Source organism: Accipiter gentilis, chromosome Z (genome assembly GCF_929443795.1).
Source record: "Accipiter gentilis chromosome Z, bAccGen1.1, whole genome shotgun sequence".
Lineage (NCBI taxonomy): Eukaryota > Metazoa > Chordata > Aves > Accipitriformes > Accipitridae > Astur > Astur gentilis.
Window position 1 is genome coordinate 79,786,848 of NC_064919.1, and position 20,676 is coordinate 79,807,523.

Here is a 20,676-nt window from a genome sequence, read left to right on the forward strand (position 1 = left end):
TGTGTGTTACAGGGTTGTGAAGGGATGAGATACTGTACACGTGAGACGCGCCTGGTGTGCTACAGTCACATTGCGGACCCAAGACTGAAATTCAAGAGGTGCAGTGTGAGCTGGTGGTGATTACCTCCCAAAATGAGCCATTGCATGTCCGTAGCATCCTCCCAACCCCTTGACTCAGCCTCCTTGGTCTTCCTTCCCTCTCCCCTCCTCTTGGCCATTGCAGTGGGATCCTTTCCCATCCCCAGAGTATCCCTCTGGCCCATACTGGTGTCTTCCCAGGCCTGTGATGTTCCTTAGGGATGAACATAGGACACTGTTTCCAGGGCTTCTAACCTATCTGTAAGCATAGCTTGGGGCTGGGAGGAGGGAAAAGCCTTTCCAGTGCAACTTGGAGTTGCTTCCTCTTCCCATGTATCTAAGAGGGTGCTCCAAGATTTTTTTGTCTTTGCATTTGGGTCATGTGGAGAAGTGTCCACTCTCATGCAGATGCAGACATGGATTTGTGAGCCCCATTCCCTTGCTCCCCGGGGAGTACAATAAGCCATGGGCTGGGTCAGCTGTGGGAAAGTGGGGGTCTGTGTGGACCAGAGCTGGGACTCGGTCCTGGTCACTCATGTTCTTCATGTGTGTTCTCCCCAGCCTGGCTATAAACCAGCTTCAAGCAGTGGGTTTTCTGCCAGCTCCAAGATGGGCAGTGTCCCATGCCTCTGTTCATGTCTCTGCATCATTTACTCCATGAATACGTACACGTAATTTCAAGTTTTTTCTATTTTAGTACAGCTGCATCCACAGTGCCAGATCCTGCCAGTCCAAATATTTATGTGTCTGGGATTGCTCCCCTCCATTAATGGGGCTGGCTGTCACCCTCTGCTTGATGGAAGATGCTGCTGCCCTCTGGGGTAACTCCTGTTGGACAGGCAGGACCATCCCATTATTACACAGCTCCTTGTGTCCCCTGGGTGTCGTTCAGCTCCTGTTAGCTTCTTGACCGCCCACTTCATTTTGGGACTGCCACATGTGGTGTGGTTACCTGTCTCAGCTCACTGTGTGTCCCTTGCTCAACCTCCCACCCCACTGTCATGCACTTGGTTGGGCTTCCTGGGGTCTGTGGTCAGGGGTGGAGAGGACCACCCTTGGCCCTGTGGAAAGCTCCTCTCCAGGCACCATCCCTGAGTCCTGGGGAGAGCAGTGTTGCGGAGGATCCACAGGGGAAATCACGCACAGACCAATGTGATCAAGTGAAGTCCATTTACTACAACTTTTAGCACAGTTATATACCTTATGTGCTTGTGCACGTGCCTTATACAATACTCTAATTGGTACAATACCCCGGTTCACGCGACACTATCTTATCCTCTATTGGCTGTGCAAGCTTCTTCACGAGGTGTCCAGCAGTTACTTATCTCATTCTTCGGCATCCAGGAGTTGCTTGTCAGGCTCTTCTTATCTTCCTTTTTCCCAGTGTACAAGGACATAGGGTCCTTGTCTGCTCCAGCACTTTGTAAACTTATGCTTCGTTCCCACCTAACGGCTGCACTGCTCACATGCCCTCGCCCAGCCAAGAAATCCTCAACAGAGCAGTTAGATTTTTCTGCTGACCTGGGAAAGCAATAGGGTAGGGAGTCTAGTCCTTCTGGCTAGCTATCTGATGTGGGTAGGGAGCAGCTCCCTTCTCTAAGTGTTGAGCTTGCTGTACAGTTGGGCTGCGGCAGTCAAATGTGTCCTTCCTGGTGCACTTTGGTGGTCCAGAGAACATTTAGTCTATCTTCCAGGAGATGTCCATGGAGGAACAACCTTGGTCTCAACAGAGTCCTTGTTAACAGCACTTGCATGGGGGGTAGGGTGTTGAGGGTCAGATTCTTCTCACGTGAGCAGAGCCCATGCTGGAATGGTGACGTGTCTTAGCCCAGAAGGAATGAAGTGGCCAGTATGGGCTGGAGCTCCCTGTGGCTCCACCATAGCCATGTTTTTCCTGTGGATGTTTTGGCAAACTTCTGACATTAATGTCACAAAAATTTTGGGTCTGATTTACTGCCTTCTAGGGAAAAGGGAATAAAATGCAAGCAAGAACTTGGGAAACCTCTCTCATGTCTCCTGCTAGCCTATGTCCTATATTGAGTAGCACTGGTCTTCTCTCCCTGCAGATGGTCTTTCGCCCTCCTTTGGACTTCTACGATGTCCTAATCCACCTGAATCCAAACCAGATTCCTCGACATCTGGAGAGTGTGGACCAGCCACTAAAGTCATTTTCCCGGGGTGTGGTGAAGAACAGCACTGCTGTGAAGATCCTCTTTCCTGTGGTGGATTATGACCCTGTACAGTGCTACCTTCAGGAGCTGAGAGTAAGCATGGCCTGTTGGGGAGGCACAAGGGGATGGCTACCTGCATAAGGGTGAGCTGCCTTCTGGCATTCAGGTTGCCTGCCACTGCAGGACCTAGTTGGTGACATCTTCATGTATTTTGCATGGGATTGTTACTCTGTGTGTGCATCTCAGATTGCTTCTTCAGCAGAACACCTGGTGAATGCACCACCTGTTCCATGGAAATGGGAGTGCTGCTGATGTGAGAATGACCTCAGATATAAAGCACCTGGAGCTTTTGCTGAAGAATATTATATTTCAATGCAAAAGTATCTTTAAGCCATTTGTCTCTAGTCAGTTAATTGACTTTTTATGCCTTGTTACACCAACTGGCGTGCATGATGGACAGTAGCTCCCTGTATTTTCTGGGGCGATGTACAGGAATCCATGGCCTGGTACCCGTAGGGCTCCTGCTGTTAGGAAAATGGTTGCATGATCCATAGAGGCTGAACATTGGTTACAGGATGGTTTCTCTGTGTCTGATTACATGATGGCAGAGGAAGTTGGTAATGTGGTCATATGGAGAACATAAGTATCCAAAGTTATCAACCCTGTTCTCTTCCACCGTGTGGCCATGCCAAAGCCTTAGCAAGCTGGGGAGGTATGCAAGATGCTGGGTGGCACTAGCGATCCACACTGGATCTGGAGCTAGTGCCTCTTTGGCCCTTCCCAGCTTTATATGTCGTAGCTGAGTTAAATGTTAGTGTGCAGAGGTGGGACTGTGATGCCCTTTTTTCAAAACCTGGCTTGACTTTCAAGTGCCATTACCCCTTACCCACAGAAGTGCTGTGAGCAGTGTCAGAACTGCTGCAGGAATCCTAGGCTGGCTTTGGCAGGAAGTATGCTGCAGAGGTCTCTGGCCCTGTTCCCGACTCAGGGCAGAGTTAGCTTTGTCATTAGAGCAGGCTGCGCAGAGCCCAGTCCTGTTGAATGCCGACTGCCTTCAGGGATGGAGATTTCCCATCTTCTTGTCACAGTGTTTGGCCACCAGGTCAGGCTGGAAGATGCTGGGCCCTTTCAGTTCAAGCTCCCCTTTCATCTTAACCCAGGTAGCTTAGAAGGTGGGCAAAGAAAACTTGCAAGGGTTTCTTTGAAAGTTTCCTCACCCTGGGCACAGCCCTGTTACCTCCCAAGCTGCCTGCCAACTGTGCTGCATGATGACCTCTGCCCATAGGAATCTGCTGTGGCTTCAGTAGAGCTGCCAGCTCTAGCAAGGTGCAGGCTCAGTCCTCCTGTCACTCACAGCAGGTTGGGACAGTCTTGGGGGGTGAGGAAGTGAAAGACAGGGATGCACGCAAGGCCTCTTTAAATTGAGAAAGACCTCAAAACTGTCCCACAATTTCTCTGCAAGTAGCACTGCTTCTTTAGATGGGAGGACTTGGGGGAGAGATGTCCAGTGCTCTCCTGCCTTTGAGAAGGAAGGTGGTTGAGAAGCTGGAGGTCATGCAGACACATTGTAGAGAGCATGGGGGGATTTTTTTGGGGTCCAGGATGTGCAAGAAGGAGGAGGAGAAGCACCCTGCGCCAGACTTTTAAAATGGAATAGGAAGCACAGTGACTGGGAACCATCCTCTATTTCATTCTCTTTCCTGGTGTCTGGATCTGAGGAGGAGTATCAAGACCAGTCCCTTTCTTTTGTTCCCTAAGTGATGAGGATTTGACCTGCTGCCATGAAACCTCAACCAGGAGACATAGATGTGGGTAGGAAATAGACTATCTTAAGCGTGAAATCCTTCACCCCATGCTGGAAATGGGGCATTATAGGTGAACAGAGCCTTTTACCAACTGCCAAGGCACTGGAGGTGCCTGTATGCATGGGGCCAGACCCTCCACGTCTCTGAAGGGGTCAGGGCTAAGTAACCCTCATGGAGACCTGGCAGGAGGCTGACTTCTTGCTTGAAGAGGAACTGGAGACTGCTGGATGAGCCAATTGGGAGAGCAGGCTCCTTGGTGGGGCTGTTAACGGCTTGCAGCAAATCTGGCTGTATATCAAGGTGGTTGATCAGGAAACTCATCAGGGTGTGTTGCACTTTATAGGACTTTTCTGTGCTTCTAGTGAACTCTGTGTCAGCAAATGGCTCCAGAAGTGAAAGGTGCGGAAGAGACTTCCCTGGAAAGCAGCTTTCATTATCCGCCAAGCAATTATGACTTAATTGGTCCAGTCAATAGTGACATCCAAGCTGTCTGAATTTTTACTGCCTGTTTTCTCTAATACAGGTAATAATAGACTTGAAGTAGGGTTTGGTTGGATTACAAATTACAGCTGGTCCTAAATCCAGTGTACTAACATCACAGTGAAGAAACATGGATACGAGCAAAGGTCATATTGCCTTGTTGGAAGCAGCATTGTGTTCACTTGGTGCCTCTTGTTCTTTGACCTGAGGGTGCTGAGGAGGGAACAAAGCAGGAACTGGTCACAGGTTTCTCTGAAGAGTGAGCTATGGGGTAGAGAGCCTGAAATCTGCCTCTGTCTGGGGGGGCGCTTTTCCTCCTCTTGAAGGCTCTGAGATAGGTATGGCTGTCTTCCCTTGCGGCCATCGTATTGGAGGTATCTTGCAGTACTAGTTCACTTGTCTCTTGTAGCTTCCAGATCAGTAGCAAGCAGACCTGAAGGCACTGATGAATATCTCTGGGCAAACAGGTGTTTCTTCCCTTGAAAAAATCACAGAGGTGATGCTGCATGTGCTCTCAAATAACTCAGCAGTGTCCATCTGTGTTGGAAGGCCTCAAAAGCTGACTTTGCACTGCAGGGTCACCAGCAACCAGGTGATGTCAAGCTGTCAGTAGAAACTACTCCATCAGAAATCATCTGGCTTTGTGTCTCAGTGTACCGATGTTGTTGCTTAGAGGCAAGACCTTTGCATCAGCTTTGTGCTTTGACCTGGCTTTGGATGGTAGCCTCTCCGCCACCCTTGTATTTCTCTTCCCCTGGCTTTCACTACTCTAAGTGGCATTCAGCTCCTTCTCATCCTGCAGGCTGGGAGCCATGGGGTGATCCAAATGCAGCAAGAAGATGATGCTGGAAAGGAGTGTGGTCACAGCAGTGAATACTTACAAGAGATTTTGGATGAGAAGGCACTTGGACGCAGAACTGGCTGGCTTTGACTCAGAGTAATTTGCTATCCCTTAATAGCACAAACCACAGAATTAAGCAATAGGGTTGTAGCTGAGGCTGACAGTGCCACCGTGGTGGGTTTATAGCAACAAAGGGATACATCTTCCATGCAGCAATGCTGTAGGATTTTGTTCTTTTCTATGAGCAGAAAAGAAACATCTGCCCTTTTCTGAGCTTCCCACATGAAAAAGGGAAATGCCTGGGCATACTGATTGAGTTGAGAGGGGCAGGGAGTAGCATCTTCCCCAGTGTCCTTGGCCCAGTAACCAGGAGACCCACTTTTATACTGTCCAACCTGTTTGCTCCTGAGAGGTCTCTGTTCTTCTCAAATCAAAGGCATTAGCAAGGCAGGAGTGCTCTGGAGCCAAAAGATTGCTGCATGCCTTCCCCCAAGGAGCCTAATCAGAGGACAAAATGAAAGGACGGGAGGTGCTGAGTCCTGTCTGTCTTAATTTTTCCTGCTCTAAGGAGATGTGCTGCAGGAGATGGTCTGATTGAGTTGCTCTGGTGCCTGGGAGGCTCTGGGTACAGATGAAAGGCTGGTCCTGGGATTCAGATGGCAAATTCTTCAATTCCAGGACAGATCTGATAGAAAAGGCCTGTTCTGGGAGTCTGTCCAGATGAGAAGGCTTTGCAGACAGACACTTTTGAGGAAAAGCAGGTGCCAGATGTCCTGCAGAGAGGGCTTCCCTGGAGCTTCAGGCCATCACCAGCCTCCCTGCTGCTTTTGGTCCTGAGCACCTGCAAACCCTGGGTTGAGTTCTGGTGAGAATTTTCCAGCAAGGCTAAATTAAGTTTAAGCGTCTCAGATGAGGCTCCCATTGGACCTCCATCATGACTACTTATCTGTGTTGTGGTGGCTGATGAGCTGCAGAACCCCCAGCTGTTTGCTGGAGATGTGTGGAAAGGCTCGTCCGGTGCAGGTTTTGCTCCAGGGTGGCTTGACTGTCCTCTGGACTCAAGAGACGATAGATACAGAGGACACAGGACTTGTCAACATGCTTGCCATACTCATCTGCATGCATTTAGGACCTCACAAAGCCCAAAGGCTCTGGTCACCTTCCTGAGGTCCAGAGCTGTTCTCTCATGGTGGGGAAGATCGTTGAAGCTGCCTGTGCCGTGTCCATCTGCATGTCTATAATGGCTGTTAAAAGACCTAACATTTCTTACTGGGTCTTTGGTCTCAGTAGGTCATTAGGTCATTGGATGTCTTTTGCTGAGCTTTAGCTTTCTCTGGCTGTACATGCCTGTGGAAGAACTTGTGGCTGAGGAGCTGCCCATCTTGTACATGGGAGATCTTTCCTGTGCGGATGAGCAGGAAAATATTTCCTGCTTTACTGTAAATATCCTTCCCTCTAAAGCAATGTTTTGCATTTCTTGCACCTTCAGACAAGACCTATCTGGAAGGAAGTCCCTTTCCTTCTTTCCATGGTGTAGGAATGTGTATCTTGCTACTGCATGTTGAGAAGGAATTAATGATATTAAAAATTCTCAGTCTCTTAAAATGTATAAGCTGTGGTTACGGGATGTTGCTGGAACAGCTGAAATCTTTTCAGGTCAGACTGTTCCCTTCCTGTTTTGACTGACAGGGTGGACTCCTCCTATGGCAACTGATGACAGGCAGAGATGAACTGAAAAAGTTCTGTGAGCTCTCTTAGCATGGAGGAAACCTTCCTGTTTGGATCTATGCCCGTGGAGGGGCAGAGGTGGCATGAAATTACCCACTATTACAGCTGCAGAGCAGCTAAGTGACCCTTGGCATAGTGCCCAGGGCTTGGGGTGCATCCACATGCACATGCGTACACATATGGGCACACATGTGCTTAGCGAGGCATCAGCCCCTTGTGCTCATTGGGTGAGCTTATAGGGTGCATGTGGCTGCATTTCTTCTATGTTGGTGATGCCTTCCCAGAGGTCCTGTAGGATTTGTATCATAGGAAGTGACTGAAGACTTTAGTCTTGGACAGTTTGGTGGATTGGTGGACAAGGCATGTTTGCTAATGCAGCCAGGAGAACATTGGGTGGCTTTTTCCCTTGCCCATACTTCTTTGTCACTGCCCCAGACCCCCAGGACAAGGATATGTATGTGGCTCTGATGAGGCACTCAGAGGTGGAAAGGTTTGGATAGTTTGAAATACCTTTTACCAGTTGAATCCCAAACCTAACACCCAGATTTCTTTTCTTTTAAAACCTTTCTGACACAGAAGTAACCCCAGACTGGTTTTCTCGGCAGTACTCCTTGCTGTGTTTGGGTGTGAGGGAAGGCTCTGTCTGTGTCAGGTAACCTGTGAGCATCAAGACCTTAAAGTGTTAACCACACATGTAGTCGTTTGTTGGAATTAGCTTTAATAGGGTTTTTATACTGGTGGATCCCTTGCTGAGAACACTTAAAATGTTCTAAGCACTGAGCAAAAGTTGACTGATGTATTTGTCACTTGAACTGCGGTTGCACCAGGAGTTGCTGCTAGGCACATTTTGGGTGCAGAGGCCTCCCTAAAAGGCTTCTCTTTTTCCAGCAGCCGTGATGCAGTGAGCCCCATCTCCGGGTAAGAGCAGTGAAAAAACGAGTGGATAAATGGTTACATGAAAAAAAACCCACCCCTAAACAACAACAGTGTGGTTGCTTAACTAGCAATAATTGCTTACCTCATTGCAAAATCAGCGCGAGCTGCTTAATCCAGTAATCCCGTTTTAGATCAGGGTATTGTTTTACTCACCACCTTTCTCCATCCTTTCATTCCTACAACCCAGGTGGCTCCTTACACAGCTTGAGCTAATCTTCTTCCAGGCGCCATGTACCCCTTCCCCAGACAATGAGGCTCCTCTGAATCGCAGCCCTAAGCTTGCAGGTCCCCTGTGTCTGGGAGATGGGAACCAGCTGTACGTTTTGCTCATGGCAGGGATCCTCCTGAGCAGGGAGAGCTTTCCCTGGGCCTTTAAAGTTGAATTGCAACCAAAGATAACAGCAGCTAGAGAAGGGAGTAGGGGTTCAAATATACTGCCTGCCTTTTCTTCCTTTTCTCTTAAACTTTCCTTTGAGGGTGTTTGCAGGCTCAGGCAAGCCCAGTGGCACTGGGCGTGGAGAATGGGATGTAGAAAGGGAGGTGAACTCTGTATGCTTTTGCTCCCCAAGCGTCTGTACAAACAGAAGTGTGGTGACTAATACACCAGACCCTTTTAATGCTGCAGTTCCCTAAGAGTTGAATGTGCATCTCCACTGCTTGGTGAAGCTGGCCTGAAGCATAGTCGTGTGGATGATGTTGGGAGCAGTGCAAGTGCAGAACCTTGTCCTTTGCTGGCATTTTGAACTAGATACCATCCTTTTAACATCTGCCCTCTGCTCCCTGCTGTCTGGGTAAAAGGTGCTGGGTATCAGGCCGAACAGTGGTTTTATTGGGAAATGAGCTGAGCCTGGGAGGGCTCCTTTTCTGCAAATGCTTCTGGCTCCTGTCCAGCAGGACATGCCTGTAAAAAATACCTTTCTCCTAGGGAGTATCATGTGGCACTTCAGACCTCGCCCTGTAGAGTAGTGGGGCTTTTTCAGGTTCTCACATGCTCTGCTCCCCTCTGGTTCAAAAGGTGCATGTTGATGGTCAGCGTGCCCTGAGCTTTTTTGCCCTTTGTTGAGCTTTCCCTCCCTCCTTCTCTTTGCCTTTTGGCAAAAGGAGGAGTATTCCCTGTTGATGGGGCTCTGAGCATAACCCATTGCTCTCAGAAGAGAAATGCCAGGGTCGGTTGCCTCTTTCTCAATGTATTTTTAGGCAGTGGCTTTCCTAGCCAGTTTGGCAAGATAATGCCTTGACCAGCCTTGCTCCTGTGAAGATCCCATAAAGTGGGATGAGCTGGCAGGCCTGAGGATCTTCTCAGCTTGATGGCCTAATCGTGTTGCCCTCTGTTTGTGATAGTTCAAGTCTGAACTCATAAATCTGGCTCTGAAGGTTGCAGACAACACCACCGCTCCCTGCTTATCAGGTCTTCACTCTTAAAATGCCACCCCACCCTTTGGGATCACTGGAACTACCAACACAATCCACCTTTTTCTCCTACTGGAATCCTGGTATGTCCATACAAGACCCCTTCCAAGCTTGCCTCTGGTGTTGATTTTTTTTTTCATGCACATCCTCATGAAAACCTCATGATACAATGATGACAGCAGAGACCTCTCTTTGTAAGACCATAGCAGTATTGCAGCTGGGGAAACTAAGGGGATGGAGGAGAAGGCTGAAGGGGGAACAGAGGATCTGTATTTCTTGCAGTAGGTTGCTCCAAAGCTGGTGAGGCCATGTGCAGAAACTTTTTCTGTACTAATGATGGGGGCTATTTGCTTATCCCAGTAAACGTGCCATTGCGTGATGTTAATCTCCACCAAGATGAACAAGTGTCAGGGAGCAGCTTCTTGGCTGTCTTGGTCAGCTGCACTCAGGATGCATATCTCCAGGTACCAGTGTGTTGGGTGCTGAGCTGTAGGGCCAGACATTTGGGTTTGAAACAGTTGCTTGCACTCAACATTGTTTACTTCTGCTATAATGCTCATCCCCTGCCTCCTTGCAGCGCTGGGAATCCAGCTTGCGTGGGCTGGCAGGAAATCAGACTGTAGGCTTTAGTCATCTCTTTATGCAAGAACTCTTTGAGCTCTGCTGCCCAGCACCACAAAAGGAGCTCATTGACACAGCTGCTTGAAACACAGGGGCAAGGAGGGCAGATTCCTGCAGTGCCTCCATTGAGCATTCCATCTCTTTGCACCTCACAGGACTTTGTGTAACTTAAAATTTCTGCTGTTAGATTTCCTTTTGGGACACTGTGTGCTGTGACAGCACATGTGGGGTTTGTCCTGGGGGATGAAGGATATTTGGTACCTTGGTTGTACAGATTGCAGAGCTCGAGATGCTGGCCTCCAGTGAAAGGCCTTGACTGGGGTTTGTCTTTGCTGCCATGTAGTGAAACATATTGTGGTGGGATAGCCTGCTGAGCAGGGCCTGCCTCTTGCCACCTGATGCACTGTGAAATCTTGGACATGGCTGTTGGTCACTGGCATAGGAAGGCTTGGTAGTGCCAGATCCAGCTGATGGGGGGCCGTGGTGAGGAACGCTCAGTGGGTTGTCACCTAAGGAGTCTGGTGTTCTAAAGCTGGATGCTGATTTCTGGGTGCTCTTGCAGGGCTGTGGGAGGTGGTGGATCATGTTTCTGCTCTCTGGGACAGCAAGAGGTAGTCAGCAATGAGGTCTACATGCAACACTTGGAGGCAGTGCACTGTATCCATCAAGGCTGGGGGGGAATAGGCAGCAGGAGGCACTGAGGACTTGTCCATGGGCTGCCAGTTGCTTTCCTTGTTGGGAGTCCTCTGGAAGAGTTGCAGTTTTGGTCCTGGCTCGTATGGAGCTACTGTGTATTCCTGTGTAAGGAGACTGGATCAGGCGTGGGCTCTGGCTTGGGTGTCTGGCACAGCCTCTGTTTGTTTTCTACCCAGGACGCCTTCAGTGATCTCGCCTTGTTCTTCTACGACAAGCATGGTGGGGAAGTGATTGCAGTTTTGTGGAAACCTTTGAGCTTTCAGCCTCAGCCTTTTAAGGTGAGTTTTTGACTCTACTTGAAGCTTCATGTTACCTTTATGCCCTCAAAGCTGGAAGGTTTTTTTTTCTGCATTGTAATTGCTTTGTCTAACTCTCATTAGCCCCAAAGCTGTTTGAGAAATGTAGCTCTTCTTTTGTCCCTTCTTAGAAAGGGTGAAACCAAGACAAGGCTGCAGCTACAGTGCCCCCAGTCATCAGCAGAGCTGAGAAGGGAACATGTGTCCCTAGACAAGCCCCAGCACCATAGCCATGGGTCAGAACAGAGCTCTCTGTCCCAGGTGCTCTTCTTTGGTCCCCTTCTGGAAGGTGGGCAATGCCTTGTTTGCCAAAGGCATTTGATGCATGCAGCAGGCTGTCCCATTCTCGTGGCTTTGGGTGTCTTGCCCAGAAAAACCCAACCTGCAAAAAGCTGGTGTGGCAAGCCTGGGTTCATAGTGCCTGAGTCCTGCTGATATATGGAGATATTTTCCAGCTACACTATGTGGGTTTGCAAACTCTAAAGGGTGGTTAAGCTAGGTGTGAGGCACACTGGAGTGATTCATGCTGCTTTCTATGAAGGAAAGACGCAAAGAAACCCATGACTCACGGCTCAGAGTTGGCAGACCAGGTTCTTCTGCTGTCAGTCTCTGGGTGATTTATCTCCCCTCTCTTCATGGCCAGGGGCCATTGGCCATTCTGTCTTGCTGCAGTTGTGAAACCTAGTTATTCACAGTAGTGAAATGAGAGGAGGAGATGCTTGCATCTGAGCTGAGTGTGGCTTGATTAAACTTGAGGGTTTTTTTTTTTTCCTCTGGTGGAAAAAAACCTCCTCCTCTGGAGTCCCACTCGTGGTCTTGACACCCACCAAAGAGCAGAGCAGAGCCCAGCCCAGGCAGCTCTTAGCATTACAGTGTGGTCCTTTTTGCATACCCCATCTGCTCTGCTTACACAGGCTCTGCCATGCACCTGCACACTCTTCCGATCTCCACTGTGCCCCTGGCCATTACTTCTCTCCATCCCTTGTGGTATTTGTACTGTGGCTCCAGGGTAAACCCTAAAAGGGGCTGGAAGGGCCACTCTTGTACTTTGTTAGCTCTAGTAATGAGCACTGATGGTCCTGAGAAGTGAAGCTTAGAAAATTGAGTGTAGTGGTGTGGCAGGGGTTAGATGTGACAAGGCAGGAGAGCAATTTACTTCTCTTATTTGTGGCCTGCAGAGGTTGCAAAGCAGCTCTGAGCTGGTGCTTCCATTTGTGCAACATTTGTGTGTGTCCTGCAGGTCTCCAGCATGAAGGGAAGGATGGTGACAACTCTGAACAACGAGCTGGTCTGCGTTCCCAATGTGGAGGCAATTCTGGAGGACTTCAAGGTTTTGGGAGAAGGCCTGGTCAAAAGCGTGGAAGCTCGTACAGAGAAATGGACTATCTGAGGCCACTGAGAGGTGTCAGAGGGGCCTGTCCTGAAGCAGAGTTTGTTCACTCTGGGGACCGTTCCTTTTTATAAATCAGTCCTAGGAAAAGCTTTTGGCTTTTTAAATCCCAGAACTGTGTGTTTTACTCTATTTAATCTTTATATGCCTTGTTCAGAAAAGCAGTGGGACCTGTTCTTGTTTTCAAGAATACAAATGCCTTTTTATTTTTAAGAAAACAGATGGATAAAGTTTTTGAAGGTGTTCCTGTTCACTGTAGGAACAAAGCTATGTTCACATGAAATTGTCAAGGCCTGAGAATTCTGGCTGAGGTGTGCATTGGGAAGGCAGTTCATAGCAGCTGCTGTTATTCTAGTGGTTAACAAAACCAAAGAAACACTGAGCCATTCAAAACTGACCAGACTATTCCCCTCTACTCAGCCCAGTTTGACATCTGGCATGCTGTGTCCAGTGTTGGGGTCCCCAGTAAAAGAGAGACATGGACACACTGGAGCGGGTCCAGTGAAGGGCAACAAAGATAATAAAAGGGTTGAAGCCTTTCATACGAGTGGAGGGTGCAAGGGCTGGGCTTATTCAGCCTGGAGAAGAGAAGGCTGAGGAGGATCTTACCAATGTGTTTAAATACCTGATGGGAGAGTAGAGAAGATGGAGCCAGACTCTTCTCAGAGGTGCCCAATGATGGGATGAGAGGTGTGAATTGAAATGTAGGAAATTCTACTTAAAACACATGTTTTACCGTGATGGTGGTTGAACACTGGCATAGGTTGCCCAGGCAGGTGGTGGAGTCTGCATCCTTGGAGATATGCACAACCCAACTGGACATGGTCCTGGGCAGCCTGCTTTAGGTGACCCTACTCTGAGCGGGGGTGTTGGATTATTTCTCTTGTGTGAAATGATCACTGGGACTCCCGATGGGGAAAGAGAGAAATAAGAGGTAGTGAATGTACTAGTCCCATTCTCTCTTCTGATGGAGGCAGTACACATGTTCCAACAGCAAAGCATGGGGTGAATCACATGCGGAGTAAAGAAAACAGACTTCGTGACAGCAGATACTGCAGAAACCAAAAATAGATCAAGCTTGGAAAGGCAAGTGGATGTTCAGGTGGTTTGATAACTGTAGATGGTTGTTGCTTGCTAAGGAACATTTCAGATGGGATGTTAAATCTGTTGCTTCAAGACCTACCAGCCTCTCCAGCTGTTGGAAGTGGGTCCCAGGCTTTGTGGAGGAGATTCACGACTTGTTTTTCAAATGTTTCCTCTGAAGCATTTGAAAGTGTGCTGCAGCAGAGATGGGGCACTGGGCTGATGCTGTCTATGTGGTTGCCCATTGATCCAGTGTTTGGAGGCACATTGTATGCTACGGAATAGATACATGTGTGCAGCATCCCTGGGTTTGGGATATATCTGCTATATTAAAATCACAGGAAACACTTTTCTCTCTTCCCTGTGCCAGTGGCTGAGGGAGGCTGTAGGTAAAATCCTTTGCCCATCCTTGGCTTGCAAGAGCTTTTTGAGTACACCTAAACTGAAAGCATCAAAAGCACTTAGTGGGCAAAACAGATACAAAACCTGAGAACAAAGCCTTACTTTCTGCTGCCACCGTGACCCCCGCAGCCCAAGAAGCTGCTGACAGGTCCATTAGCAAACAAGATGCAGGCAGTGATTTCAACAGGTTTCAGAAGCAGTTAATTAGGGATTAGTTTTTAAGCTTCTCTTCGTTCTGTTTTATCATCCTCTAGATGTTGTAATCACACAGTCTGCCTTCAGCGATGGCTGTAATTTTCCTCAGTAGTCAGATTGTTCCTGCTTTTTGTGCCTATCTGTCTTCACTCCAAACGTGCCATTTGACACTCGGATCAGTTAAATTTGCCAAGACAACTGTTGGACAACACTTGAGTTGCTGTACTGGTTGCTTGTGCCAGAGCTCTGCCTGGTCCCTCCATGTCCCGTCCTGTTCTTTCTTTTTACCTTGCTGTGTGTTGCAGATGTAAATACTTTCGAGCCAGGGCACTCTTCTCGCTGCATATATCTGCAGCTTTCACCTAGGGCAGAGGCAGGGGCTGAGCCCATGTTTGCTTGCAGAGGAGCAGAGCTCCTCCAGCCCCACTGCTGCACCAGGTGGGTGGGAAGGTCCTGCTCCCCTTTCCCTGGGGCTGTCACGGGATGTGGCCTGTCGCTGGCTTATTTACTGCCTGGGAGTATTTATGAAGAGACAGGCTCTGCTTTTGCAGCTGAGCAGTGCCGTAATCCCCTCTCTCCTCTCCAGCTCAGCTCCTGCAGTGAGATAGTTTGTGGGTTATGTGAAGGGTATACTGTGTAGGGGTAGCCCTGCAGCATCTCTGTTTTTGTCACCTGTTACGCTGTCAGGTATCTTTGCTATCGCTTTTCCTTTTTGCCTTTAAAAAGACATAAAACTATGTGTAGCTTCTAGCTACCCTATATTGGATTCCCTCTCTGCTCCTCCATCCTTGGGTAAAACATCTCCATTTGCAGCATGCAGCAAAGGGCCAGGAAGCGTCCAGGCTAGCCTTCAGCAAGAATAACCGTGCCAAGTTAACTGACGATAGATGAACTCACTCGTAACCAAGCCCTCGCACAAGTACCAACCTGCTAGTGTTTCACAAGGTAACGCTGCTGTGCTCAGCAGCCAGATGTGAACCTAGGTCAGGCCTGTGCTGCAGATGTTTGCTGGTGTAAAGGTCTGTTTTGGTGATGGATACTGGTGTCTCAGCAAAGGCCTCGAAATAAATGCACTTTAGAGTGGCAAAACTGACCACTGCTAACTCAGCTTACATCACCTGGAGGGGATATATCTGTGTCAGCACAAGTTATCCAGGTAACCCATTATCCCAGCTGTGCTTGCAATGCTCTTCACATTGCCAAAGCTGTGGTTGATCCATGGGCTGCTGCCTCCTCTTTCAGACAAAGAGTAACTCCTCAATGCCCCAAATCCCCCAGTATCCAAATACTTAAAGGCACCTTTGAGCCATTCTGGAGCCCTTGTTTGTATGGTCAAACACTGAAAATGTTCTAGGTCATGTTTTATCATCTGCTAAAGTCAGACACCTATGGCCAATGTGGGTGGACAAAACCACATTGAAATTCAGCTGGAAAGCCTGGGGATGCTGTTTGGGACTGGGTGTTGTTGCTCTCTGACTTTTTGAGCAACAGTTAGTATCTGAAGCAAAATTAAAAGCACCTCTGCCTCAGGAGCAGAGGGTCCCTGTGCCTCTTAAGTAGTCTGGAAAGTCAGGACCCAAAGGAGAGGGATGTGTCAGGTGCATAAGAGAGAACAAGTGAGGCCTCTGTGGCAAATTTATCTCCTGTTGACCGATTTACTGCTCTTGTTGGTGTGCTGTGATTAATTTCTATTGTGAAAGCAGGGGTAGGGCCTGGGTTATTCAGAGCACGCTTGTTTGACAGCCTGTGCTGGGTTTCCACTTCCAGAGTAGTGAGTGGGCACTTGCTTGCTTGCAGGTGTTTGCTTAGCTGTGGTCCCATCTATAAACAAGAGCTGTAGAAACACAGAGCTGCCCTGGAGAACCCATGCCTTATCATATTGCAAGAGGTGGGACAAGGGGAAAGGGAGGGGAAGTGCCGGAGCTGAGGTGATAGCAATGGGATTTGACATGTTGCCACTGCTCCGGATGCGTAGGCATTGCTACCACGTTGATTTTGTAGAGGTATTGAAGACCTTTGAAGCTCTTTATGGCAAGTCTCCCATGCATGAGGGGTGAGCACAGACAAGGAGGTGTTTCCAAACGCAAGGCTGGGCTGGAGCGATGCTGACGCTCTTAGCGGGTGGATGGAGTCAGCCAAGACAGAGCTCAGTGGTATCTGCTATCTAGCAGACCTTTCCAAAAGTGGATGTGTCCTCTTTGGCCTTTTCCTGAGCCATCCTTTCGGGCAGCTTTCTCCTAAAAGGGTCAGCTCATGTTTTGCAAGGACATTCTCTGAAAAAGGGGTTGTTGGGAGGCAGCTGGTGTGGCTTAGGAGAGGGGGTGATGAATGGAGCCTTTCTTCTGCCACCAGACCCCTGCTTGCCAGCTGTCCTTGATAGCTTTGAGTGGCAGTCACAAGATTTAGGACATGAAGCTGGGGAAACAAGTTGATGAAACGCAGGTGGGATGATGGGTTGATCAGAGCAGGTTGAGTGCAGTGGCATTTTCCTGCCTGTGATGGTCTGATGAATGAATAGTCAATGTCTCAAACATTCACTAAAAAACTTTGGTGGAGAAGATGGCTTCTGTAAAAATGCTGGAGTTGTGTGAACAGGAAAATGTGGCTGGAGAAGAGGGCCCCATGGAGGGTGGGACTATGCTTCTCCAAAGCTGCAATTCTTTATCTTAAGTGACCAGGAGAAGCAGCACAACATATGTACCTGGAGGAGGGGGCCCCACGGAGGATGGGACTGCGCTTCTGTCTTAAGCGGTCACGCCTTCAGGGAGAGAGAGGCAACTCCCCAATAACTCCCCAATGACTCCCCAAGCGCACCGAGCGATTCCAGAGAACACCAGGAACATGAACTGCGCATGTTGAGACCACGGACTGTAAAAGAAGGGAGGATGAGTTCTCAGCATGCACCCTCCAGAACTGGATCTCTAGACTGGCTGGACCAATGCTGGACCCAGGACTGGTGAACCCCTTTTCTCCTCTCTTTCTTGCTCTCTCTCTCTTCCACAAGTCCTTACACCCCATCCTTTTAAACATAAACTGTTGGCCAAGTCTGGGACAAGGAGTGGATCCAGCTGCCCCTGGGCTCCTCTTTGAGGAGTCCAGCAAGCAAGTGAACCTCATGACTCAACGGGAGGGGTCTCCTTCTGACACAGTTTCATGTTCCTTTTTCCATTTGTTTTTCTACACCTCCCTTCTCTTTTCAAACAGCGGCTTAATGACATGATGCAAAGTTCATATTGATAAGTTCACTTGTACTTGGGCAAGGTTAGCTTGGTTGAATAAATGTTGGTTATTTTTTGAACTCCTCTGGTGTTGTTTCACCTTAATTCTGACAAAGGAAATCCGTGAACCTGAGTCTCTCCGACTTGAGGACACAACACTGGCTGCTGAATTGTTCAGCCCTTGCTCATTAGGGCTGCTGAGATCTTTTCAGAAGTGGTTTGTGGTCTTTGTGGCTGTTGGACTTCGGGCTGATCCCCTGAACAAAAGAAGCACATGCCTCCTGGAAACTAAAGCAGTTGTAGGGAGCATTTTGCTCAGGCACCCACAGTCATTGGTCATTTTTGAAAACCCTTAGGCTAATTTTCCATGGCTGGCTGGGGAAGGAGAGATTGTCTGGTTTTTGGCACGGAAAGGGAATATCCTCCCCTAGTTTGCTGTTCCCACAGTGGCTGTGCTGCTTGGCTGGGGGATGGCCTGTTTGCTGGGGTTTCTGTTATCAGGAAAATGCTCTGGATGTGAAGTGTTTTTTCCTGGCCAAAGCAGCAGCTTTTGGGAAATGTTGATAGCAAAGTGGCTCTGGAAGGCGGCAGCTTTTGATGCGCATGGTCTCCCTGGGAAGGCAGAGTGATGCTGCTCAAGGGCTGAGGGTGGCACTTAGCAAGTGCAGGGTGCACAACAGGGAAGGAAAAATCAAAAGGTTGGTGGGAGAATTGAAAAATGGGAGAAGTGTGGTCTGGAAAGGGCCTGGGGTTGGGAAAGGAAGGGCAGTTTGGCAGTGAGTGATGCTGGTTGCTAGCACCCCAGGCTGTGTTGAGGGAGCCGGACAAAACTGCAAGTTGCTCAAACCATTTGAGCTGGTGCAAAAATGCAGCCTTTGGTACTGTGAAGTCTTTGCACCAGACCCAAGTGCTAAAAGCTAAGCAGCCACTAGGAGGAAATTAGGCATTGGCTGTGAGCACGGTGGGGAGGTCCTGCGTGGCTGGTGATGCTGTGGTGGGCTTTTGCAGAAGAATGAACCGAGGGTGCATCAAGGATGTCCCCATTACTCCACTTTCCTGCTGAGTATGGTGACCAGGTTCAGCAAACTCAGTGCCTTGTCCCACCAGAGAGCAAGAGAGGAGGGATCTGCTCCTCGGGGCTTCATTTGGAGTCACTAATGAAGGTGCCAAGGGCTTGCATTGGCTGTGGGCCGGCACAGAAACACTTATGCCTTATGCTGGTGGCTCCTGCTCTGCCGAAGGTACCAGACAGACTGTTCCTGTTCGTGTTGCTCCTTGATGTGCCTGGAAGGGCTGAGGGACGTGCCAGCAAAAGGTCTGGCAGGAGCCCGGGACAGTGTTGATTTATTAGCTGGAATCTCTCCCTTTTGGCTAAATCACCTGTTGTTTCCGTGCAAATTAAAATGTTGAGGATCACGGTGTTTGGGAATTCTTGGTTTAACCCCAGCTGGCAAATCACTGCACCCATGAAGGGATGGGGTGGAGAATCAAAGGAGTAAAAAGTGGAGAATCAAAGGAGTAAAAATGAGAAAACTCGTGGGTTGAGATAAAGACAGTTTAATAAATAAAGCAAAAGCCATGCATGCAAGCAAAGCAAAACAAGGAATCTATTCACCACTTCCCATGGGCAGGCAGGTGTTCAGCTATCTCCATGAAAGCAGGGCTCCATCACGTGTAATGGGTACTTGGGAAGACAAATGCCATCACTCCGAATGTCCCCCCCCTTCCTTCTTCTAACCCCAGCTTTATATGCTGAGCATGATATCATAAGGTCTGGAATACTCCTCTGGTCAGTTGGGGTCAGCTGTCCCAACTGTGTCCCCTCCCAACTTCTTGTGCCCCCCCAGCCTGCTCGCTGGTGGGGTGAGGAGCAGAAAAGACCTTGAGTAGGTGTAAGCACTGCTCAGCGGTAACTAAAACATCCCTGTGTAATCAACACTGTTTCCAACACAAATCCAAAACATAGCGCTGTGCTAGCTGCTATATAGAAAATTAACTCTACCCCAGCCAAAACCAGCACAGGGAGGAAAACTACAGCGGTGGCTCTGCTAGGTTGTGAACTTGTAGCTTGCTGGTCTTCTCTGCCAAAACACGTGATAGCCAAGCTTGGTTTTGCTGAATGCTGACCTGCCTTGTGTTAACACGGGGCGAGACCATGGTTGTGGGCTGGAGACACTGCCACGGCGTAAGCGTGTCCTCCTGCATACTTGGAGATCCCGGTGGTGTTAACAGGGCAAGGGATGAGGGGCATTGTACTGCTGGTGGGCAGCCAGCTCTGCAGTGACACCGTGGAACAGCAGACCCCGTCCTGGAGCACGGACCGCCCCCCCAAACCAAAGGAAGAGCAGAGGGGCAGGTGGTGACATCTTTCCTCTGGCCAGTGGGATCAGGGCTCACAGGGCAGGACTGCCAATGTGAGGGTTGTCCTACAGTGCAAGGCTGAGCCAGCTCTCACTGTTAGGTCTTGTCGGTGGGGATTAGCTTTGCTAAAGCCTCAGCCAAGTGGAATAATGGGCAACTGGCTCCCAGGCTCCCTCCTGATCCAGCCTGGGGCTGCAGAAGGGTAACGCTTCTCCTGCAACCACAGCACCAGGACCTCATCCCTTCTTGCCCTGGCAGTCCCATCCCAAGGACCTTTCCTTTCCCCTGTGCCCTTCAAAACAGACTCCCACGTCCCTCCCTTGCAAGGACACAGGGCAATATATTGCCCTGCCTTATACGTGCCCTATACCTTATATTTATATAGGTATGCCTGCATCTTCCCTTCACGTTTTTGGGAGTGCCTGGGTACCTGTTGGAGGATGGCGAGGTGTTGGGGAACCATGCACCTCTCCCTGGTATGGGTAGCTGGGGGACAGGTGGCCTGTGCCAACTTCATCATCGGCCGGGAACGAAGAGTGAGGGCTCCCAGTCTCCATCCCTGCAGCTCCTGCTGCCGCCCCCTTTTGACACAGCTGAAAGCAATTCCCTGAGTAATGCTCACAGCTTCTGCCCCACGATGGTGACTTTCTTAATCAGGAACTGCAATTTATTTAGCACCAGTGATTTGCTGCAGCCTGTGGTAAAGAGGCAATGAGATACTTTCCTTGCTGTGAAGCACTGACGGTTGTAGGGAGGCAGGATGACATGGAAGGTGTGAGCAGCAGCTGAGGAGGGGGACTGTGGGGTCCAGAGCAGGCATGGGGTGGTACATCACAGCCATGGGTCCTGGAATGACCCTGAAAATGGGGGGAGGCTGTCCCCTTTGTCCAAGGCAGGAGGATGGCTCCCTTTCTTGCTTATGCTGGCTTGCAGTGTGATGGGCTTGCAGGACCCCTTCCCCAGCT

At 49.3% G+C, this 20,676-nt stretch overlaps 1 protein-coding gene across 1 annotated transcript in view; it reads left to right on the forward strand.

Annotated features, from left to right (window-relative positions):
* Positions 1–17,387, forward strand: part of NOL6 (nucleolar protein 6) — a 35,343-nt gene extending 17,956 nt beyond the window's left edge. The window contains exons 24-26 of the mRNA XM_049795062.1: positions 2,145–2,342; positions 10,943–11,044; positions 12,303–17,387. Of these exons, the coding sequence (XP_049651019.1) occupies positions 2,145–2,342; positions 10,943–11,044; positions 12,303–12,452 (450 nt within the window). The 3' untranslated portion in view covers positions 12,453–17,387. The remainder of the gene's footprint in view (positions 1–2,144; positions 2,343–10,942; positions 11,045–12,302) is intronic.
* The last annotated feature ends 3,289 nt before the right edge of the window (positions 17,388–20,676 follow it).